General features: G+C 33.9%; 1 protein-coding gene across 1 annotated transcript in view; it reads left to right on the top strand.

Moving 5' to 3' along the window:
* Positions 1–20875, top strand: part of LOC145690710 (cell adhesion molecule Dscam1-like) — a 934280-nt gene that overhangs the window by 854775 nt on the left and 58630 nt on the right. Inside the window, exons 22-24 of the mRNA XM_081765878.1 lie at positions 7373–7519; positions 9471–9620; positions 17023–17162. Of these exons, the coding sequence (XP_081622004.1) occupies positions 7373–7519; positions 9471–9620; positions 17023–17162 (437 nt within the window). The remainder of the gene's footprint in view (positions 1–7372; positions 7520–9470; positions 9621–17022; positions 17163–20875) is intronic.

The raw sequence follows: 20875 nt of genomic DNA, 5'->3' as shown, positions 1-20875 counted from the left end.
AAATAATTCTTATGTAATGCATTAAAGTTTAATCACCCTACAAATTCTTATTAAGAACTTAAGCAACTTTATGCACTCATAATAATTTTGACTTTCCAATAACAGAAATAAGGTAAACTTAATTTAAAATTCTTCTTCTAAAATTACATTGAAATGTAACACGTATTTCCAATATTCAACCTCAAAGCTTTCGAATTGGCGTTTAGTGATTTCATGGACGGTTTCTGTTATTCCGACCCTAAATTTCTGTAATGTTAATGAGTACCCAACCATGGGACAATTTGATAAAAAGAAGTCCCCAAAAGTTAAAATAAAGAAATGAACTAAAGAGGATGAAGTAGTCATGTAATTGATCTAGTCCAGTGGTTCTCAACCGACCTGCCGCGACACACTGGTGTGTCACGCAGTTCCCTAAGGTGTATCACGAAATTTTTGAATTAAAAAAAAAAAACATGAAGAATTTAATAATAATTAGTTAGAATCGACACAGACTGTACCAGTCAACACCTCCAGTGGTAGCAATAGTGCTCAGTGCTATACAGAGCCATTATAAAAACTAATTGGTTTCACTATTATAATAGTTAATAATAATAATAATAATAATAATAATAATAATAATAATAATAATAATAATAATAATAATAATAATAATAATAATAAGTGTGTCGCGATGTCCTGAAAGTTCAGTGAAGTGTGTCGTCAATCAAAAAAGATTGAGAACCACTGATCTAGTCTAACCAATACGATAAGGCGATTGCAATGATTGGATCAATTGTTTGAACACAATGTTCTCTTGTTCTTGCTAAAGTGGCTACTTTTATTGAGTCAGTCAAAACTTTATTAGTCAGGTCACGAACAATGAATTTAAAAATCAGTTTCTGTAATGTGTCATGAAAGTTGTGAACAAGTAACGTGATTTGGTCACGAAGCACTCATGTCTAGTGAAAGGTTGATTGTGTTGGCCGTGTACCATGATACCATTAAGGGGGAAATGGCAGATGCTAATTATGTTGCTATAATAGCAGACAAAATTACAGATATCACTTTTTAAGGATAGTGTTAGTGTTCCGATACGTGGGGTAGGATCGTCAAATAATTTTGGAGTTTCAGAAATCCAAACAATCAGGGACATGACCACCTGGAAGGGACTAGGCAATTGGCCACCCTCTGGATTTTTAAAGGAATGTAGTTCTTCGAAATACGTGTCAAAACAGATTTACTTACACAATGTAGTATTTAATGTACTTATATTAACACTGTAGTAGCATAGTATATTTACTTTAGTTAATGAAGTTATGCAATGCGCGTAAATAGTTGTTATTTTACATGAACATTTGTATTCGTGCATCAAATTGTGTATAAATTCGCGACTGAACTTGTGTATTAGTATTTTGCTAGCTCTTGCAAGAACTGCGGGCATCCTGGTGATGGTGTGTACGTATGTAGGTGAGACGAGAAGAAACTTATCTAAATTAATGAGTGTTGTACACCCGTCTGGCTAGGTCACGAGCAGGGCCGTATTGGCCAGGCTGGAAACCGGGAAATTTCCCGGTGGGCCTTGGACGGTGAATTCTTTAGTGGGCTCTCTGCCCCGTGTCATAAGTAGCAGTATATGTAATAAAAGGCAAACGTCACGCACTCTTTGTATATGGGAGTAACGGAACGGAAGACGATCACCCGCAATGCAATCAGTTAATCCCAGGTCAGCGTTGCCAGCCCATGATGTTGCGAAAACAACCTTTCACATTTTTAGTAATTCAAGCCTTGAAAATTTCCTGATTTCCCACTCTGGTTTATAATTTGCTAATATTGAAGTATTCAGGTAAATTGAAATCTCAAATTATGCCATAACTTGAAACTAAGTAATAATTTACATTTTACGGCGTCTTGTCTTCCATAGAAAATATGAGGGCCGGATTATGACCATTGGGGGGCCTAAAGCGGGAAAATACAAGGGGGACGCATCAAAAGCATCTATGATCGGCTCTCTCAACATGTTCAAAAGGGTCCATAAGGGTACATGAGTGGGCACTCTAGAAAGTATCCTCCCGGTGGGCCCTTGAATTGCAGTGCGGCCCTGGTCACGAGATGCCATTTCGTACACACATCTTTTTAGTGGGTGAGACCATAGAGGTCATTGAGTTCCCATTCCAAAACACCAACATGGCTACCGAAAGCTCAATAGATATAGCAATGAATCATAGAAAAAGACAAGAGACATAAATTAGCTCTGAACAGTTAAAATTTGCAACGTTTTGATAAGTGTTGCAAAAAGATTTAAAATAAAGTTGTAATAAAATTTTAAAACTGTACAAATGCTATTATCTCACAAAATTAAGTATAATTCCTTATCTCGTGACAGATTTCATACTTCAGACAAAATAACTTCCAACTAGCGCGTATTTGATTTTTGATTGATTCCACTCCAACAAGCATTTTCCAATAGTGTGGCATGTCTGCTTATGTGCAAACCCAAATTTAGCTTATACTAGTTTGTAATAGAAAACATCAGGTTGGTAGATTTTCTCAGGTTTTCTCACTATCTAATAACTCCAGTAGGTCTTTCTTTATCATTCACTTTCACTTACCTTCCACCTCTGTTGATTCTCAGCGCATAAAGACATACGTTCAATGAGAGGCATACAAAAATATTTAATCTTTTGAAAGGGGGTGGTCATATTGAATGTTAGGAATGCAGCTGTATTTTAAAACGACTTGTGTTTATTAAGCCATTCTTAAAAAATAATTTACTTGTATAATTTTGTAATGTCTATAAAAGGTTAATAGGGTACATAAAAGTAAAAGAAACATGGTTGACCTATCCTAGATGTTCTGTACTTCGGCCAATACTACAAGATAATTCTTATAGAACCGGTCCGAAAAAGGAAGGAGTTATAGTATAAAATATATCGTATATAGTAATATAATTTAGCCAAAAGTTCCTTGGACTCTGTTACGCGTTTATTGGAATTCCAGTAGGTGTTGAAACTGAGGGGGTTTTCGCCGAAACACGCACATGCCACTAACCAATGTTGTACATTCTCCATGAAACAGCAGAAATGTTATCCTTCAACTGCTGTAACATACTGGATTTGTTCACATATACCTTGTCCTTCACTAAACCACTCAAAAAGAAATCTGAGTTGCATAGGTCGTGAAATATTGAGGGACACAACCCTTTATAGGTTATGAAGTTGGGGAAGAAGCCCCTTTTCAAGTCCTTAAATTATGCTACCTATCGGCATAACTGCTGCCATCTGTCGGACAATCTACACATCGTTCGATGTGTAAGTCCCATTTATAAATTATTCTTAATTTTGCTCGATTATATGTATTGACTGTGCAATTAATAGGAAATCACTCGGGCCGTTCTATAAGGATTTCCCTGTACTATTACAATATAAATTTCAAGCATTCAAGTTAGTCCTGGGTATTTAATTCATAGATGACCGGTATCTTTCGTGCCATATGAGGTTCAAAATTATTCAAGATGTCCGGGATCTATATCTATTTTCAATAAAATCCCAGTTGCATTTACTGTACAAGTAGCAAGTATTAAAACAATTAGAATAAGACAATGAATGGTGTGACAGCTTTTGGCCACTCAAAACTTACAAGACTTTTATAGAAACAATATATGTTGAATACTTAAATACATAATTAAATACAATACATATAACTCACATAATTTAAATTTTAAATTTAAATATTTCCAATCGAATTAACAAGATGATTAGATGAAAATGAATAACAATAATATATAAATGACAGTAATAAATAACAATAATATCTAATCAGAAAACCTTCCTCTTTTTAGATTCATTATTAATCGAATTCAGATAAGGTAGTTGATTCTAAAAACTTTAGAAGTGCAATACTTCAACTTACATTGTTTACCTCAGTTTGAAAAAAAAATCTTCAAACACATTCTTGAATATAAAATAATCTTACTTAATTTGTGTTCCATGTAAATGCAATTGTCCATTCTTTGTCAAGTATATTATTTGTCAAAAATAAGCTTTATTGGCAATATATTAAGCTTACAATAAAATGACTTGAAATTTACACGTTATTAAATAATTCTCTCTCTCTCATTATATTTTGTAAAGAAGTTCCTTTTTATGCGAAGTGTTTGTGAAAGAAATTATTTTTATAAAGTTGGACCTTGAACTTTTATAAAGTTCTCATTTGAAAATATATAAACTTACTAAAAGTGGTCTTAGCAATATTGTTTCTTTTCTACAGACATGTATTGCTTAAACTAGTGTGAAAGATACTGTAATTGTCCGAATTATAAGTAATATTTGATTACTGTATTCATTAAGTCATATGCCACTATTAAGCAATTTTTAACTATATAGCAAGAGCCTTTATTTCACTATATAGTATCGAAATTTCTTAAGTGTAATCACCAGACAAACTAAGTATCTAATTTTACATAATATTTAGTATATTTTTGTCACTTGTTTTGTCTTGTGATCTTTAATTGATTTTGTCAGAATGTAATATGGAAAGCTACTCTACATTTTTACTATTAATTTTCTTGTTTATTTTGCAAAATCATTTTATATTTGTTGCTTTGCTTCTTAATACAGGCAATGATTTTCAACATTCCTTCAACACACTTTACCCTCTTGTGGGTGACAGTGATGTGTCAAAATATGTTGTCCTAACACTAACAAACAAAGTAACTCTATGGCCTATGAAACCTGGAGGTTCAATGCCACGTTTACACAAGCTCTGCATTGACTTTTATCTTTAGCTAACTGGATCCAGTTTCTACTTTGTATTCCCATTCCTGCGATATCCATCTTAATAGTTGCCCTCCCATCTGCACCTAGGAGTTTCTAATGGCCGTTTTGCGATTGGACTTCCAGTTAAAACTTTGAAAGCGTTCCTACTTTCTTGCATTCTGGTTACATGACTTGCCCACCTGGGCCTCCTAGATTTGATGACCCTAACAATGTTTGGCAAACGGTATAAATTATGGAGTTCCTCCTTATGAAGTTTCCGCCATTCCTCATTTCCGTTCCTCTTTGGTCCGAATATTCGTCTAAGGATAAGTTATGCTCAATGTTTAATTGTATTTCTGTCTATTCCAATTATAGTGTTTTAACCTTAAAAAAAACAGTAATACTAGTAAGTAGATATGAATTTGAATTTATATTTGAGATTTACATAGAAAGTTCGGTTCCTCAGTTCAATTTATACTTAATATGTCTTTTCTTTGAACAAGATAATATCAACCCGCGAGAGTAAGAAAATATCATTTCATTTTTGAAATGAGCCTTAAGTACTAACCCACTACAAATCAACGATACAACTTTACAAGAAAATCTATGTAATTACGAGTTTGATTTATAATCTCTGGTACTTAAATACATTTCAAAAATAAACAAAGAGGAAAATACAATTTTATAATTATATGTGTGTGTGTATAAATGAAACTTTACTAAAATATAGACCAGGTTTTAATTGCTTCTCCTAATCGCTTAATGGTCTGTATGAATTAGAAGAATAGAGCACCAAAGCATGAAAAACTAACTGTATCTCAGTTGGTTAGAGCAACTAACAAACGTGAAGTTGAAATTCTAGTTTCGCACTAAACTTGTTTCTGTAATTACTAAAGCACAAAATATATGACAAAATAAACTTAAGAAATGACGAAAATAATCTTAAAACTCGAAAGAAAAAATATTAGCAACTGAAACAAATATTTAGTACACATGAAACACTACATGTAAGGTTACTGTTCGTACAGTATTTACAGTTACCGATAAATTGGTGCATCAACAATTGTTTTCAATAGTCTTGAAAGTGCACAATAAGCAGAAAAGTCCTCTCTAAAAATCCCCTTGCACCATATCAACTTTCAAGTACCTCTATCTTATGTTATGAAGAAAACTTTATTTTCAGCTTAAAACTTTGCTAAGTTCAAACATTGTGGTTGTAATTTGCGATTATTGCTTTATCTCATTATAACATCGTATACCTGCTACTATTCTAGAATGCAAACCACTACTCGGGTTTTTATCCAAGGTGGTGTCCTCCCATCAGGTTTCAATCTTTCATCATGTTCATGGGAAGCAATCGTTCCTGATATGAAGCCGTAGAGCTTAGTTCCAACTATATGTTATATATAATTTATAAATCATGATTTTCAGATAAAAGTTTCTTTTACACATTACAACACAGTACTCCAATAACACACTTTTTAAAAAATATTTCTTACCTTTTTTAATTAGTTGTACAATAACGCTGTTATATCACTGATCACCCACAATTAAGACTTCTGGTTTTCTTAGAAATTTTGACTATATTTGAAGCTAATGTAACGGCACTTAAAATTTAAAATATAAATTTAAATTAAATATGACTTCATCAATGTATATATTTAAAACAAAAATAATTCTGTATATAATATTATATAATCATTATAGTTTTTTGTTTATGCAGATGTTACGTGTGATGACTAAAACTCTACGTAATTTATTATGTACAATAAAGTAAGCAGATTTCATAAATATTTCAAAAGTTTTCCAGCTGTTAGATTTTCTAAAGCTTTAAAAAAATTTCGTTGTTTAAAATTTTCAAATCAGGAAACTTTTTCGTATAAAACCTCCAAACCGCTTCCAAAATTTAAGTTACATTACTTGCATTACTAGTGTTTGTTAGTCTGTGGGTTAGAAAAAAAAGTCAGTAAATAGCCAAAAACAATTTAATAATTCGCCAAACTTCAAAAACTTATCACCAGCTTACTAAAATTTCAAGTTAATAAATCTGTCTACTCATAATACCTCTAAACAACCACATGTTAATTTAACACAAACATCCATGCTTAATTACCGGTACACATTGAACATATTTATTTTATACAAAGCTCGTTTCTTATTTCTTCTCTTATTTCACATTTATGTATCGTTCTTGAAAATAATAGTATTTTTTTTTAAAAAAAAGTTAATTTTATTATAAAATACGTATAACTTTTTGTATCTTACATTAAAACCTCTTGTTTTTACTTATTTTAGCTAAAACTAAATTACCCTTTCCAAATAACTAAAACTTGCCTAACCTATCGTATCATGGTGGAGGCGCCAGGTATCGAACCTGACATCATATCACTAATATCTTTTATGAGCAGCGAAAGAAAAGCAGAACAAATATAAATAATGTTTTTTAAATATCAAAATGATATTTTCCTTACAAAAGTCTAAAAATATGGCATATTTGCGTTTCGTGATAGATTTCAGGCTTTAGTAATTATATGTTACTTTTTCTTCCATCAGCGCATGCGGTATCTACTTCCATGCTGTTTTATTAAAGAAATCTCTTATTTATTTATTTCATTTATTTATATACTTATTTATTGCAGTTCCTGAAGGACCTCCTCAGTCAGTGACATGCTCTCCACTGTCATCACAGAGTTTAAGAGTAAATTGGGCTCCTCCACCAGCAGAGCAACATGGAGGCGTATTACAAGGATATAAAGTAATATATCGTCCAGTGAATGCAACCAAAGGTACTGAGGGAGTGGTCTTTTATAAACTATCTTTGTGCTGTAAACTATCTTTCACAGGGACTTTTAACTTTCTAAAAGTAATTCGTTGTATGATGAGATAAATTATAAATAACTTGTAGAAAGAATTACAAACGATAGTTTGTATTTTTCTTAATATTTCTTTAGTTAATATACACATAAAATTAGTCATGCTATGAATCATATGAAACAAAAACTATCCCAGATTGTAATTTTGTCTTCAGACTAGTTGCACAAGAGTTCTATGATTCCAGAAGCATCGTACTAAGCAAGGTATTATCAATAAATAAAGAGATAAGTAAACTTTGTTTACGTTTATTACTATCGATAATTTATATACGAGTGACATGTTCGTAAGTGCACTATTTCATTTAAGTTTAATTTTTACATTAAAATAGTTGCTTCTTTTAAACATGCTGTTTCTAGCATTGAACAATTATTGCATTATATTTAATAAATTTGTGGATAAATATGTATACCTAATCACCTATACAGCATTGTTGTTCTCGTGCTCTGCTGGGTAGGTAAACATCCCAATTTACTGATTTGCATCCATCTCCCACATCTCCTCCCAAATTCACCATTCCTTATCCTCAAGTTTACCATTCTCCCACATCTTCTCCCGAAATCCATTCTTTCCTTCCCCCAATTTGCTGGTACCATTCTCAAGTTTGACTATACCATTTTCGATTGAAAGAAAATTATGATCCAAACATTCTTATGGGCGCAACCTGCGCCCTAAAATACTCTTGCACTTTATTCTGCTATACTGGCGTACTGTTTCCACCTACGTACCTACATAGATAGGCTAGAAAATCTATCATTTGGTGGACTGCTTAGACAAGACAAAACTTGAACATTTTATTCGAAACAGAGAATATTGTGTTAGGTTTTGAACTTATCACTATGATTGTGCAGTGTTATTTTTCCATATCAGCTCATTTAACTTAAAATACATAAATAACTGAATGAAAGATCCCTAGTTCATTTATAATTCTTCATGTGATTCTTAGATTGCATTAATCAAAAGGCTTCGAGTACTGGTTGTGTTCGTCGTGATGAAATAAATCAAACAAAAAATATATTGAAAAGTGAGCTACATTTCTCATTGCGAATTTCATTAACGGGACATTCTACTCTCATTCATATCCTTAGAAATAAATGAGTTCACTTCCGAAGAATTAGAATTTCATGTATAATGCTGTAAGTACAAATACCGTATTTATAATGATATAAGCAATATGATAATATTATTCATAGGGAAAACTGTGAGAGGTTAACAGCCCTCTCAGAGCTATTCGACTTATATAGCCACGAAAAGAAGTTACTTGAATTTCAACTTGTATCCTTCTGCTTAGTACAGTTCATTTTTCACTACGTATGATGTATTATTTGCCTTTCATGGGTATTCAATGATTATAACTAAATATATGTAACATTTAATGAGGATAATGTACAAAGTGCAAGTCATATAAAAACTAAAAACAAATAGTTCTTGCTTTTCTGAGAATATCTGTAACACAGGTGTTTACTTTATTGCTAACTTTCGTGTGCTGGCAAGCGAAACTTCGGGTGATTTATAAGAATAAAATTTTTTGGAATAGAAATTAATTGTACCAATCTTAGAAATGTATAAACGTTCATTGAATTCATTGATCATATTGATTTAACATCAACATAAAAAGTAAGTTTGATTCAATGATTATGTTTGCCAATTTAAACAATATTCCTGTAAATTTTCCTTCTAATGTTGATTGTAGAAGTTCGTATCTGACCAAATGAGCACTAATGTAGTACCTGATATCTAAGTTATAGAAACTTAAGAAAAATAAATTTTTTAGGTCGGTCTTTGTATATCGTATTATTTGATGTAAGAAATATTATATAGTGAAATATGTAAAATAAAAGAAATGTTTCTACTCTTATGTTTTAGTACAGAGCGAAGTGAAAAGAACGTCCAGCGTTGAAACATATCTTCATGGTCTTCTAAAGTACACCAACTACTCTGTTCGACTTTTAGCTTATACAGCAGCAGGAGAAGGAGCTATCAGTAGCCCTGTGTTTTGTCTCACAGAAGAAGATGGTAAGAGTTATGCAAGCTCTGTTATTAATAAACAAAACTTTAAATCTGCGTAAACTTTGTTATTTTAAACACTATTAGTTATGATTTACATATATTTCTAATTTTGTTCGTAAGGTTATATTTCCTCAGTATTCTATTTACTAAATTATTTCTCAATATCCGCACAGATAAATATAGAAGATGTTTTTAAATAGTAAACTTAAATACTCTAGACTTTTTAGACCTCATGGAAGTTTGGTCCACAGTCTTATCAGGTGATTCCTTAAAATTTCCAGGTATATACAAATCTCTGATTATAGAGAAAGCATACCAGTATACCATATTAAGCAGTAGTTCCGAACATGGGGACGCACCCCATATGGAAGCGTGAAGAACAAGCAAGCGGTTACAAGATACTGACAGAAGTAAATTGAAATCATGACTAAAGCATTACCTGTAATGGCCATATACAATTTAGCTTTATTTAACTTCAGAGACGTTACACCTTTGACATTTTGTCTTTATTATGGAAAGGAGAGGACATAAATATGCAGGGCTTACGAATGGGGGGGAGGGGGAAGGTAAACAAGATTGAAACCATTGCTCTAGAGACTGCCCTTTACTTCGATTGAAACGCTTTTGAAAAGTGTGTTTTAGATTTATACCTATCTGATTCACGCTCACAATTCTGTAAAATGAAATATCATACTTAATTAATAGGTTTTAGAAAAGTAGCGAAATCTGTCAATTTGGCCACCATTGAATTCATTGAAAAAATATCCAACTTACGCAGATCGTCATACTACGAAAATACAAGAAGCTGATCGGATTATATCAACTAATTTTCAAAGTGTCATGCCGGTATCACCGATTGTGTTGAATTGCATCGTACCACAAGCATTATAAACTACCGCCAGACATCATAATTTTCGCTGATACAAACTATGTTGAAGCACAAGCAGAGAAATTTTATCCCATTCCTCTCCCTGAAGGTTTTCCATAAGAAGTGAGGGTGCCTTTAATAGTCCAAATGTGCAGAAGTTCATTGGACTGTCATCAGAACTTTTGACAGGAAAGTAGTGAAAGGAAATAACATGAATTCCCGTTCCCTGCTCCATCTCATGTTAAAATCGGAGAGGATGGGTGAACGTTTTGTTCATATGAATCCGTACCTGGTTCCTTTTGGTTTCATACAAACAGGAATGTCCAGTAGATCGAAGCTATGATGGATTTCAGGAAATAGACAATATTCGCCTTCACGTTTTTGTTCACCATAAGTATCTCCAACTTCCCCTTGTAACAGTATAAGGCATTAAACATGATTTCCGGCAAGAAACTTTCTCAGCATTGGCGGGAAAACTTGAAAGTCCCTTATAAAAGGTATCATGGTACATACTTGCACGAATGTTACGTTACAAATATATACTTCCCCCAACGTGAAAACGTATTCCAATTTTGAGGACGTCAAGTGTCTTACGTTCAGCAATGTGGCACGGGAGGAGGTTGTGAACCTGGTCCTTATCCACGCATACAGGCCAAGGCAGGATGAATTATGTGACTGGCAGTGGGTTGTGCCGTGACTTAATTTCTGAACCATTGTCACTTTGGGATAGTGGATTCTTCTGGTCCGCCAGTCAAGAAATTCCACGAAGCACTTCAATGACACTTTCACTGGTAACCTCAAACAGGACGCTTTTGTTGACAAATGTTTTTGTAGTATGAGTCATTGTGCTTGCCTGGCCATGATATCTTTAGTTGCGTGTTCTTGATGGTTGAACCATTTTCTAGACACTTTTTCACTGTTCGATTGTACGAAAAATATGCGTGAAAAAGAGCCATTATGTATCCTTACCAATAATGGTTCAGTTTTGGTGCATTACATTAGCATCAACAAGATTCCTCAGTAACTGCAAGCTTAGACACCACCTGATAGCGATGTCAATTTCATCGGTTTGCCGCAACTGTACAGCCAAATCAGTCGAATATAAAGCGATCAGCCTTCTGTAAATGTCTTCTGAAACAAAAGCTATTATAGAGGAAGCTATAACACGTATTTAAAACGTGCGTTAACTAATTATACTGTTCACTATTTTCAATTTTTTACACTACTTTTCTATATAATAGACTCAATGAAAACTATTTCTGAAATATAAAACCATTACAAATAAATATATGTAGAAGATGAATATAATATAATACCTTAAAGATCCCCTTGCTTCTGAATTGTTTACATATTTGAGACAGACAAAGACCCTATCATTCAATTTACTAAGTAATGAAAAATTTTCCTACAACAGAAACTTCATTTAATAAATCGGCATTAGACACTCGTGTCCCTGATTTAGATAAGAACTAGAATAAAGTCATTGGTGCATACACAATACCTCTTGATTGCTAGAAAGTTCGTAAGTAAAAGATTCCTTCTGAATTGCAAGATAATTTTTTGCTGTACTCTTCTTATTGGTGTTGCAATGAGACTCACATTAATGCAACTGCATGTGTCAAAGTTTCAAAAAGTTATTATGTTTAAGGTACAAAAAACTGAAGAATAACAGCGATGAATTTCTTGCGTTTTAGAAAAGTGAAAGTTGCAAAGTTACACTGCAATTACCAGAAAAAATTATGAAATCTGTTTATAAATAACATGCTTTATTTGAGTATTAATATTTTACTTTGATTTATTCTTGAGTTACTTGCTTTTACTGGAGGATTAAAATTTTATCCAATTCCTCTACTATTTCTTATATATTCTGATAATGATAACTGAAGCTGACTAAACGAAAATATTACATTAATAATGGAATACCTTCGTGGTTATTACTAAGATATTTTATTACATGTTAATAAGTTTCTCATTTTGCTACTTGTACATTGCCATTATAATTTTATAGACTTAATTATAATTTCATGTTACCTGAGCTTCCCCGAAACATTACGAAATATTCTTTTGTTCATCCATTCATTCTATATAAGATAATAGACATACCGGTAACCGTACAATTCTGCAACAAGAACCCATTTGTCACTTAATCTACTACATATGTCTGTTATTTAAAAAGTGTTTTGAATACGCGAATAAAAAATAAAGAAAACAATAATCCAATAAACATTTATATAACCATCTGCATTGGAAACTGGTCTACCCATTAGCAACTATGTCTTGAGAATGGGAAAGCTTAATTGAAAACAAGTGCCGATTAGTTTATACAATAACCAACAAACTCATTTAAACAATTAACAGCACCACCAAAACTTCCTGTATTTTTGGACAAGTTACTTGCAAGGGACAATTTTTTCACCCTTTTAATCTGTCGACCTTCAGTTTATTAAACTTCTGACACACAACAATAGTAGAGGATGTCTGGAGCAATTTCTGAGATATTAAACAATCACTTAAAGAGTTGAATGTTCGGTTTAGTTTACGGATACTGAAATCACAGAAATAAAGTTACCATTTTTAGAAAACCCCATATATATATATATATATATATATATATATATATATATATTATAGATGTGATCGAATTATGTATTATTGTAAGGTAAAGATATCGTACCATATTTATAAAATTATGGTTGACGATTTCCTACAATAATTTATTGTAACCATTTTATTTATTTATTTTTGGTTTAGTTTAATATCCCGCGATTATATACCGAAGCTTAGGGTGACTGTGATGGTGAGATGAATGATAATAGTAGAATGAAGAAAGTGAGAAGAAAGGGAAAATTCCGAGAAATCCTACACACACGGTGTTTTCCATCACAAAGCTCACTTTGCAAGAGCTAGGATCAAACAACTGATCCCACATATCATAGGCTTACTATTGAGCAACCGCGGCCCCAATTACATCTATTCTTGGATTATCAATAAATAATTGTTATTCAAAATACTTAGGACTTGAGTTGGTATCTTTTGTTAACCTCTTGGTAAAAGCATTCGCCGTACGTTATTGCTACCAATCTCCAAAATTTCTAGGAGGAAAATTTTATTAAAGGAAAGTTTCTCTTTAGGCAAGCAAGTAGAGATACTTAATAATTCATATATTACCACACGAACGCATTTTATATTAATTTAATTATTAGTTATTAGAATATTCACTTACGTACAGTAGAAATAAAAAGTACTTTCCAATAACTTTGGAATAAATTAACGACTTCGGAATTGTGTTCTTTTTTATGTCAAGAAATATTCAAATTTTTCCATTTATTATGAGATTATAGATAAGAGAAAAAATCTGATTTTGAGAAAGCATTTATACTTTTGACTGTGCAATCCTTAGAATAAACATAAATTATACATTTTACGTATTTGAGTGAAAATAAATTCAGCATGAGTTTACTTTTCTTTTCAATTTTCACCTACTTATAATGCATGGAATCTTCATGGAAATTTCTGATCAACTTCAGTTATACGTATATTTTTAAACGTAAGAAAATCTAATAGTTATTGTTTTGTCAGCGATATAATTTTAATTCTACTTAGAGAAGTTTGATTTCTATATATATTTTATACAAACTTCCCTAGCTCTTTATTCAATATGATGCTCATGGTATGATTAGAAAACGTTTGAAATATCTGCCTTTTTATGAAAGAAGCACATATTTTAAAATGACTTTTGTACTTAGGGTGTGGTATGTGTAATTTCGAAGACATGATGGGTTTGAACAGGTTTCATTCCATTTACTCCTTCTCCTTGTTAGTTCCTTCGTTAAAGTGAATGTCGCTAAACATTATCTTATCTAAAAAAAAGTTACATTTGTCATTTTCTTTTAAATAGTTTCACACAAACTTATCCTCCCTCGAGGAATGATATGCCCTTTCATATTCTTCATCGTCTTGTCATTGTTTCTGTAGCTCACACCTCAACATTCAAAGGAGCAGAAAATATGTTGCTAAGCAGATAATTTTCTTTAAAAAGATTGACATTATTAGAGGTAAAGGATGCTTTTAATAGATTGAACTATATTTAAAGAGATAGTTTACTCCATGTGTTTTTGCTGAAGATGAGTATGTTGGTGAAAATTCGAAATTAAGTTTTAAACCGAATTTAGAAAATAAAATGAAAAAATGAAATCTTTGAGTTTTACGTCCCACCGGTTAGGCCGGTTAGGCTGAAGGAGACGGTGATGATGAGAAATGAATGAAATGGTAGAATGAAGAAAGTGGGAGGAAACGGAAGAACCCCGAGAAAACCCACGAGCACGGTGTTTGTCCACCACAAAGTCCACACGGCGCGAGCTGGGATCGAACCAGGGACCCCAAGCACCGGAAGTGAACGCTCTACCACTGAGCCACCGCACCCCAAACCGAATTTAGAATCCTTCACGTATGTAAAAGAACATTTTATTTTAGTTAACTATCATTCTTTTCAAGTTATGTAGATTGAGAGAGGTAAAGGAGAAGGTTAATTTGGAGATGTTTTCTGGAAGGTCTTGAACTTCTAGGAACTAAATTCCGTGGTACGAAGTACTGAAAGAATTAAGTTGACCACCCATCGTTTTCAGTTGGATAATGTCTGGTCGTCTCATCACGCGTGACACCACCGTTGTTGCTGGGTTTCTTTACGGAACTCCAATATTTCTTAAAACTCCCAATTATCCCTGCGATACTGGTGAGCGCCTCACTAACAACACTATTTAATTCTATACAACTGCAACTCATTAATGCTGCTTGACGTTAGTTATCTCATAATACTGAGTAGTGGATCATCGTGACTATAGCATTGACTTTAACTTCTAGTAACAACTAAAATATTATAAAACTTTGTTCCATATAGGTATAGGTAGAGCGTTAATAAAAAGTGTCCGGAACCGATCTCCCACTACCAATTTTATTATAAAATTTCTCTATAAAAAGTATTTCCACAAACTACTGTACAAATGAATCTCTCTAATATCAAAGGTTAATTATAGGTGATCTTTGACCATAAGGTTCCAGACAGGATCTCTGCATATCCCCGTGCAGGCTAAGCGGAGTGGAATAAGGTTGCCAAAGCTCCGAAACAAGTAGTGGGTAGGTTAGTTGGCCAATAGAGCCCCGAAGCAGGCTAAACGGCTGAGGTTAGGATTCCCAGTCAGAGTCCCGAAGCAGGCTAAGCCAGGAAGAAGGATAGGCGTAGTCCCAAAGCAGACTAGAGGCCCTGGGGTTTGGTTACTCCTAAAGTCCCGAAGCAGACTAGAGGAGGGTCACCAGAAAACTGGTACTGAATTGCCTTTTTCCATCCAATTTATAGGGTTCCTTGGGTGGCGGTGGCGCTGCTGCTCTGATGTCGTCTTCTGCTCCGAGGGAGGGGCTAGAAGCCGTCGTCTGCAAGTGATTGTAGATCCATCTGGTCTGAAGTCTTCTTGCCGAACCACGTGGTGGTGTTTGTAAACACTGACATGTGGAATTGTTTGTTTACAACATCACATAGGATATTACAATATCCTTTTGTGAATAACGTACAAATGAATGTAAAACTGTATGAATGTAAAACTTACCTTAATGAACACTTCTAAATATCGCGCAGATCCATAATACAGATAGATTTCTTTGTCTCGGTAAAAATACATGTATTAATTACGGTACAGAATCTTCCCTTTTGCGGACACTCACATACAGACACGGTCAGATTTCTTCTTCCCCCCCCCCCCCCGTATGTTTCAATAACCTCTTTATAACAAACATGAATTATTATGACTTTATACGTTTTTAGCGTTGATAATAAGGCAGAGTTAAAAAAGTTCACCACTAATCGCTGTGATAATGAAGCACTCGAATTGCTCCAGCAATTACAAGTAAATTTAAAACAGAAATTTGTGTCCATAGAATGTACACGGCAGACAATTATAGTAGACTTTTTCTCAAGAAATCATAAATCATCATAGTCTGTGAGTTCTATGTATATTTTCAATCTTTAATAATAATAATAATAATAATAATAATAATAATAATAATAATAATAATAATAATAATAATAATAATAATAATAATAATAAATGTTGCAAGTTCATACTGTGTTAGTTTTGCTTATGTTAGTACGACCGTATGTGTATTAAGGAATTTTTACGAGGGAATAACATAACTTGAGAATAAAATTATCACATATACAGTATATATTTTGTAGTATACACCAATAGAAATACATCATCCAGCATTTCTTTGCTGACGAAGATTTCACCTTCGTCCTCCAAATAATTCGGACATTATGCACAGTATTTCGATATTAGCCTATGCAGCATTTACATTTATAACTGTATAATGTTATAATTATCATATGTGCTGTAAGTGTGCTTTATGTAAGCACAAGTAAATTTATGTAAACTTCCTGTAACGGACACCTCACATTTATAGGCAAATGATCTTTTCCTATCGGTGTCCGTTATTCAGAAGTTTCATACATTACTATATTCAAATTCATTTTTTTCTTTATATTTCCAGTTCCAGGTCCTCCAGAAAAGTTAAAAGCTGTTGCTCTATCATCAGATTCTATTTTAGTTTCGTGGCTTCCACCAGAAAATCCAAATGGAAAAATTACTAAATATACAGTTAAAGTAAGGGATAAAGGACGTCGAGGACAGGTAAGTAAAAATTATTAACTTGTTATCTGGTCTTAAGGAATTTTTCTCTTCTGTAATAAAAACTGAAATGAAGCTAAATCTTAAGAGTAATGTTCGAATCCCTTTCCCTTAGACTAAAAGAGACGGATGATGCAACTATGTCACAACGGGAGAATGGTGGAATGAGAATGCTGTAAGACACAAAAATAAATAAATAAATAAATAAATTGAGCAGTAGCGACTCGATACCATAATCTGAGGTAGTTCCGCACAGTTTGTTTTGCGTATTGAATTTCCCGTTCGCAGTAATTAATTATAAAATAGTGCATACACCAACCAGCATAAATTTTTCGTACTCTAATTGTTATAAATGGCAACTATGATTGGAAATTAACAAACATATATACAACTTTACTGTAACATGCAACCAAAACACAATTGTTTTGATTACTGCGTGCCATGGCGTATTTAGGATTTTGTTTCGGGAGGAGCTATATAGAGCATATGAATAAGCACTTTAATTTTTTCTTTTGTAAGTCGACAAATTTTAATGAATTTCTGGGGAGCTTGAGCCTGATAGCTCCCCCTAAATAAGCCACTGTTGCGTGTAACAAACTTTAAAAATACCGTATCTATATCATAAGAAACATACTGTTTTCAGATATAAAAATTTCGGATTCACGCAATGTCCACAGGCAGAAAGTTTATTAATACTGCTGAATTATAGATATCTTACTTTATCGTTTGTAAAAGAAATCCATCCGACGTGTCTTCTGCTGTGCAAAATGTTCTATTATTCTATCATTAAAGTTAGGTACGGTGGATATAAAATCACGCTCGATTGATAAGGCAGGTAAAGCATTGAGTCTTTAATAGCACATTGTGTTTCTCAAAAATGTTTTTAAAACTCTCTTTAAATTAGAGAAGCAACGTTCTGCTTCACAGCTATTGTCATTGGAGTAGTTTGAAGAATTTTCAAAAGTTTTATGGTTTCCTTAAAATTGTCTCACAAATTATGTTTGTTCAGAAAATTTGCACAAACTTGAACGTGGAATATTATTATTTTTAAAGCGCAAAACAATTACACTGAACACTTTTAAAAAAGAGAGAGAGAGAGAACGGTGCCTCATGTATATCATGTCGTGTGTCTTAGGCTTCTTCAGAAGTATTCGTGAGTTCAGAGCTGTTGGAAGTGCAGCTCTAGTAAATCCTATCTAACAAACAAAGAAAACGTAATACAACGTGGCTGGTGAAGATTTTGGTGTCAATGCTAAACCATAGGGTAATCCGTGCACAGCTCTTGCAATATTATTAAGATTCAGAAGGTATTTTCAGCGAAACTACGTTATGTAGCATATCCAGCAGTACAATTTCAGGACAATGTTAGACCAAATATCATCATTACGTGTTATTACCTTGATTAAATTAAGCACAATTCAACTCAATTGACAATACATTTATTCCAGGAAAATAGCTGGTGGTTCTGCAGCACTTATAGACAAGCCGCCCCTGAAATCGAGAAAACATATCAGCCACAAATGTTCGTGGTCTGGAGTACAACCAGTTTATTCAGGATACTTTCGGTGTTCTGTTTCGTGAAGAATGTATTCTGAGCCAGGGAAAAAAGAACTTTGTGTAGCACTCTTAGGAACGAGGAATTCATTCAGGAATAAAAATTGAAGTTCTCAAAGTTACCATAACAATCCTTTTTTTTTTTTAACTCCGTCGTTATGTTAAGATGGCTTGCTTAGTTGTATAGGTGCAGATATTAAGGTTCTGTTCCCTGTAGGAATAAATGTAGTTTGGATCCTTCATAAAAATATAGGTCCACTTATGTCGTGTCATGAGGTGTCTATCGTGTTACGTATCATGCCATGTTGATTCTAAAAACAACAATCATTTACTAACTAAATATTTTTGAAACCTAGTTAAATTAGATATTTTCTGAAATTCAAAATATAGATGCTATTTTATACACCTTAGTGTAAAATCAACAACAAAATTAGATATACAATTAAATTGTTTTCCCCTCAAACACCTTGAAGTTTGTGAGCTCATTTGAGTACAGTCTTATGATACACAAACAAGTCACTAGATCACGATAATTCCTAATAGTTAACAGTCACGTTAGCTGCACTGGATGACGCCCGATAGTTGTCACTAGCATGCCGATCTAAAAATATTATGGTGATTTGCCCATGGAATCAACATATATTATATCATCATCGTACAAAGAAGTGATATATTTGTCATGGATATAATCCAAATAGACTGCATACGATAACCAAGGAGAAAAGATTCACTAGTATAAAAGTACTTGATTGTTGTGTCCAGAAATTGTGAAATACACAGCAATGCTTATATATATATATACAAGATTGAAGCAAAAAATAAGGTGAATTGTTGATTTACAGAAAAGCGTACAGAGATACGTCGATGAAGCTTTACTATGTTTGAAGTATGGTATCACACTATTATTCGAAGAAGGAACCGTAGTTGTCTAAACATTTATTCCAACGTGGCACCAAATCATCCATGCCCTCTTCAGAGAAATGTGGTTCCAGATTTCCTAACCAGGTACGTGTAGCCTGTTGTGCCTCTGTCAGTGTCTGGAAACGCTGCCCACGGAGATGTTGCTTCAGGGGCCCGAACAAATGGTAATCCGATGGGGCTAAATCAGGGCTATACGGAGGGTGATCGAGAATTTCCCACTTGAACCCGCGGAGATGTGTACGGGTCTGTTCGGCTGTATGTGGACGTGCGTTATTATGCAGTAACAACACGCCCTCTCGGAGTGCCCCCGCCGTTTCTGTCGTATGGCTGCTTTCAGCCTGTCCAGGGTTTGGCAGTAGGTGTCTGCATTAATGGTCGTACCCTTTTCCAGAAATTCAACATGAATAACACCGAGATGGTCCCAAAAGACAGTAGCCATTGTTTTCTGGGCAGATGCTATTGTCTTGCATTTCTTGGCCTGTGGTGACGATGGATGTTTCCATGTCATGCTCTGACGTTTGGATTCAGGTGTCCATAGAGGTATCGGAGTTTCATCGCCCGTTATGATGCGATGAAGGAATGAATTTCCTTCGTCGGCATAACGTGTGAGGTGGCTCAGGGAAATGCCCATTCGCTGGTTTTTGTGTTCGTTACTCAGAAGCTTGGGTACCCAGCGCGCACACACTTTTGTGAAGCCCAGTTGGTCATGGACGATACCGCTTACGGAACCATAAGAGATATTCAATTCATTGGCAATGTCCTGCAACCGCACTCTTCTGACTTCACGAATCATGGCATCGACGACAGCCACATTCCTGTCGGTGATGGACGTTGATGGTCTGCCATTTCTGCCATCATCTGTGCCAGTACTCCTACCACTTGCAAATGCGTTACACCACACGTACACTTGTTTCAGCTACATAACACTATCTCCGTAGACCTGCACCAATGCTTGATGAATACCACATGGTTTTGTTCCCTTGGCCCAGAAAAAACGAATGACACCGCGCACTTCCTCCTTGGTGTAATGTTCCAGTCGTTGCGCCATCTTTGAGTTGCTCTCAGTACCAGACGGGTGGACATAGAATGTTGTACAAGCCGTCACACTTCTATTACCAGATTACCTGTAACATGGAAAAGAATTAATTAGCTACACACAATACTATGGGTTTGACAGGCAATTTCACCTTACTTTTTGATTTATTCTTGTATATATATATATATATATATATATATATATA

The sequence above is a fragment of the Thermobia domestica genome, chromosome 7 (assembly GCF_964235325.1).
Source record: "Thermobia domestica chromosome 7, izTheDome1.hap1.1, whole genome shotgun sequence".
Taxonomy (NCBI): Eukaryota; Metazoa; Arthropoda; class Insecta; order Zygentoma; family Lepismatidae; genus Thermobia; species Thermobia domestica.
The sequence above is the reverse complement of the archived record's forward strand: the minus strand, read 5'-3'. Positions and strand labels throughout refer to the sequence as shown.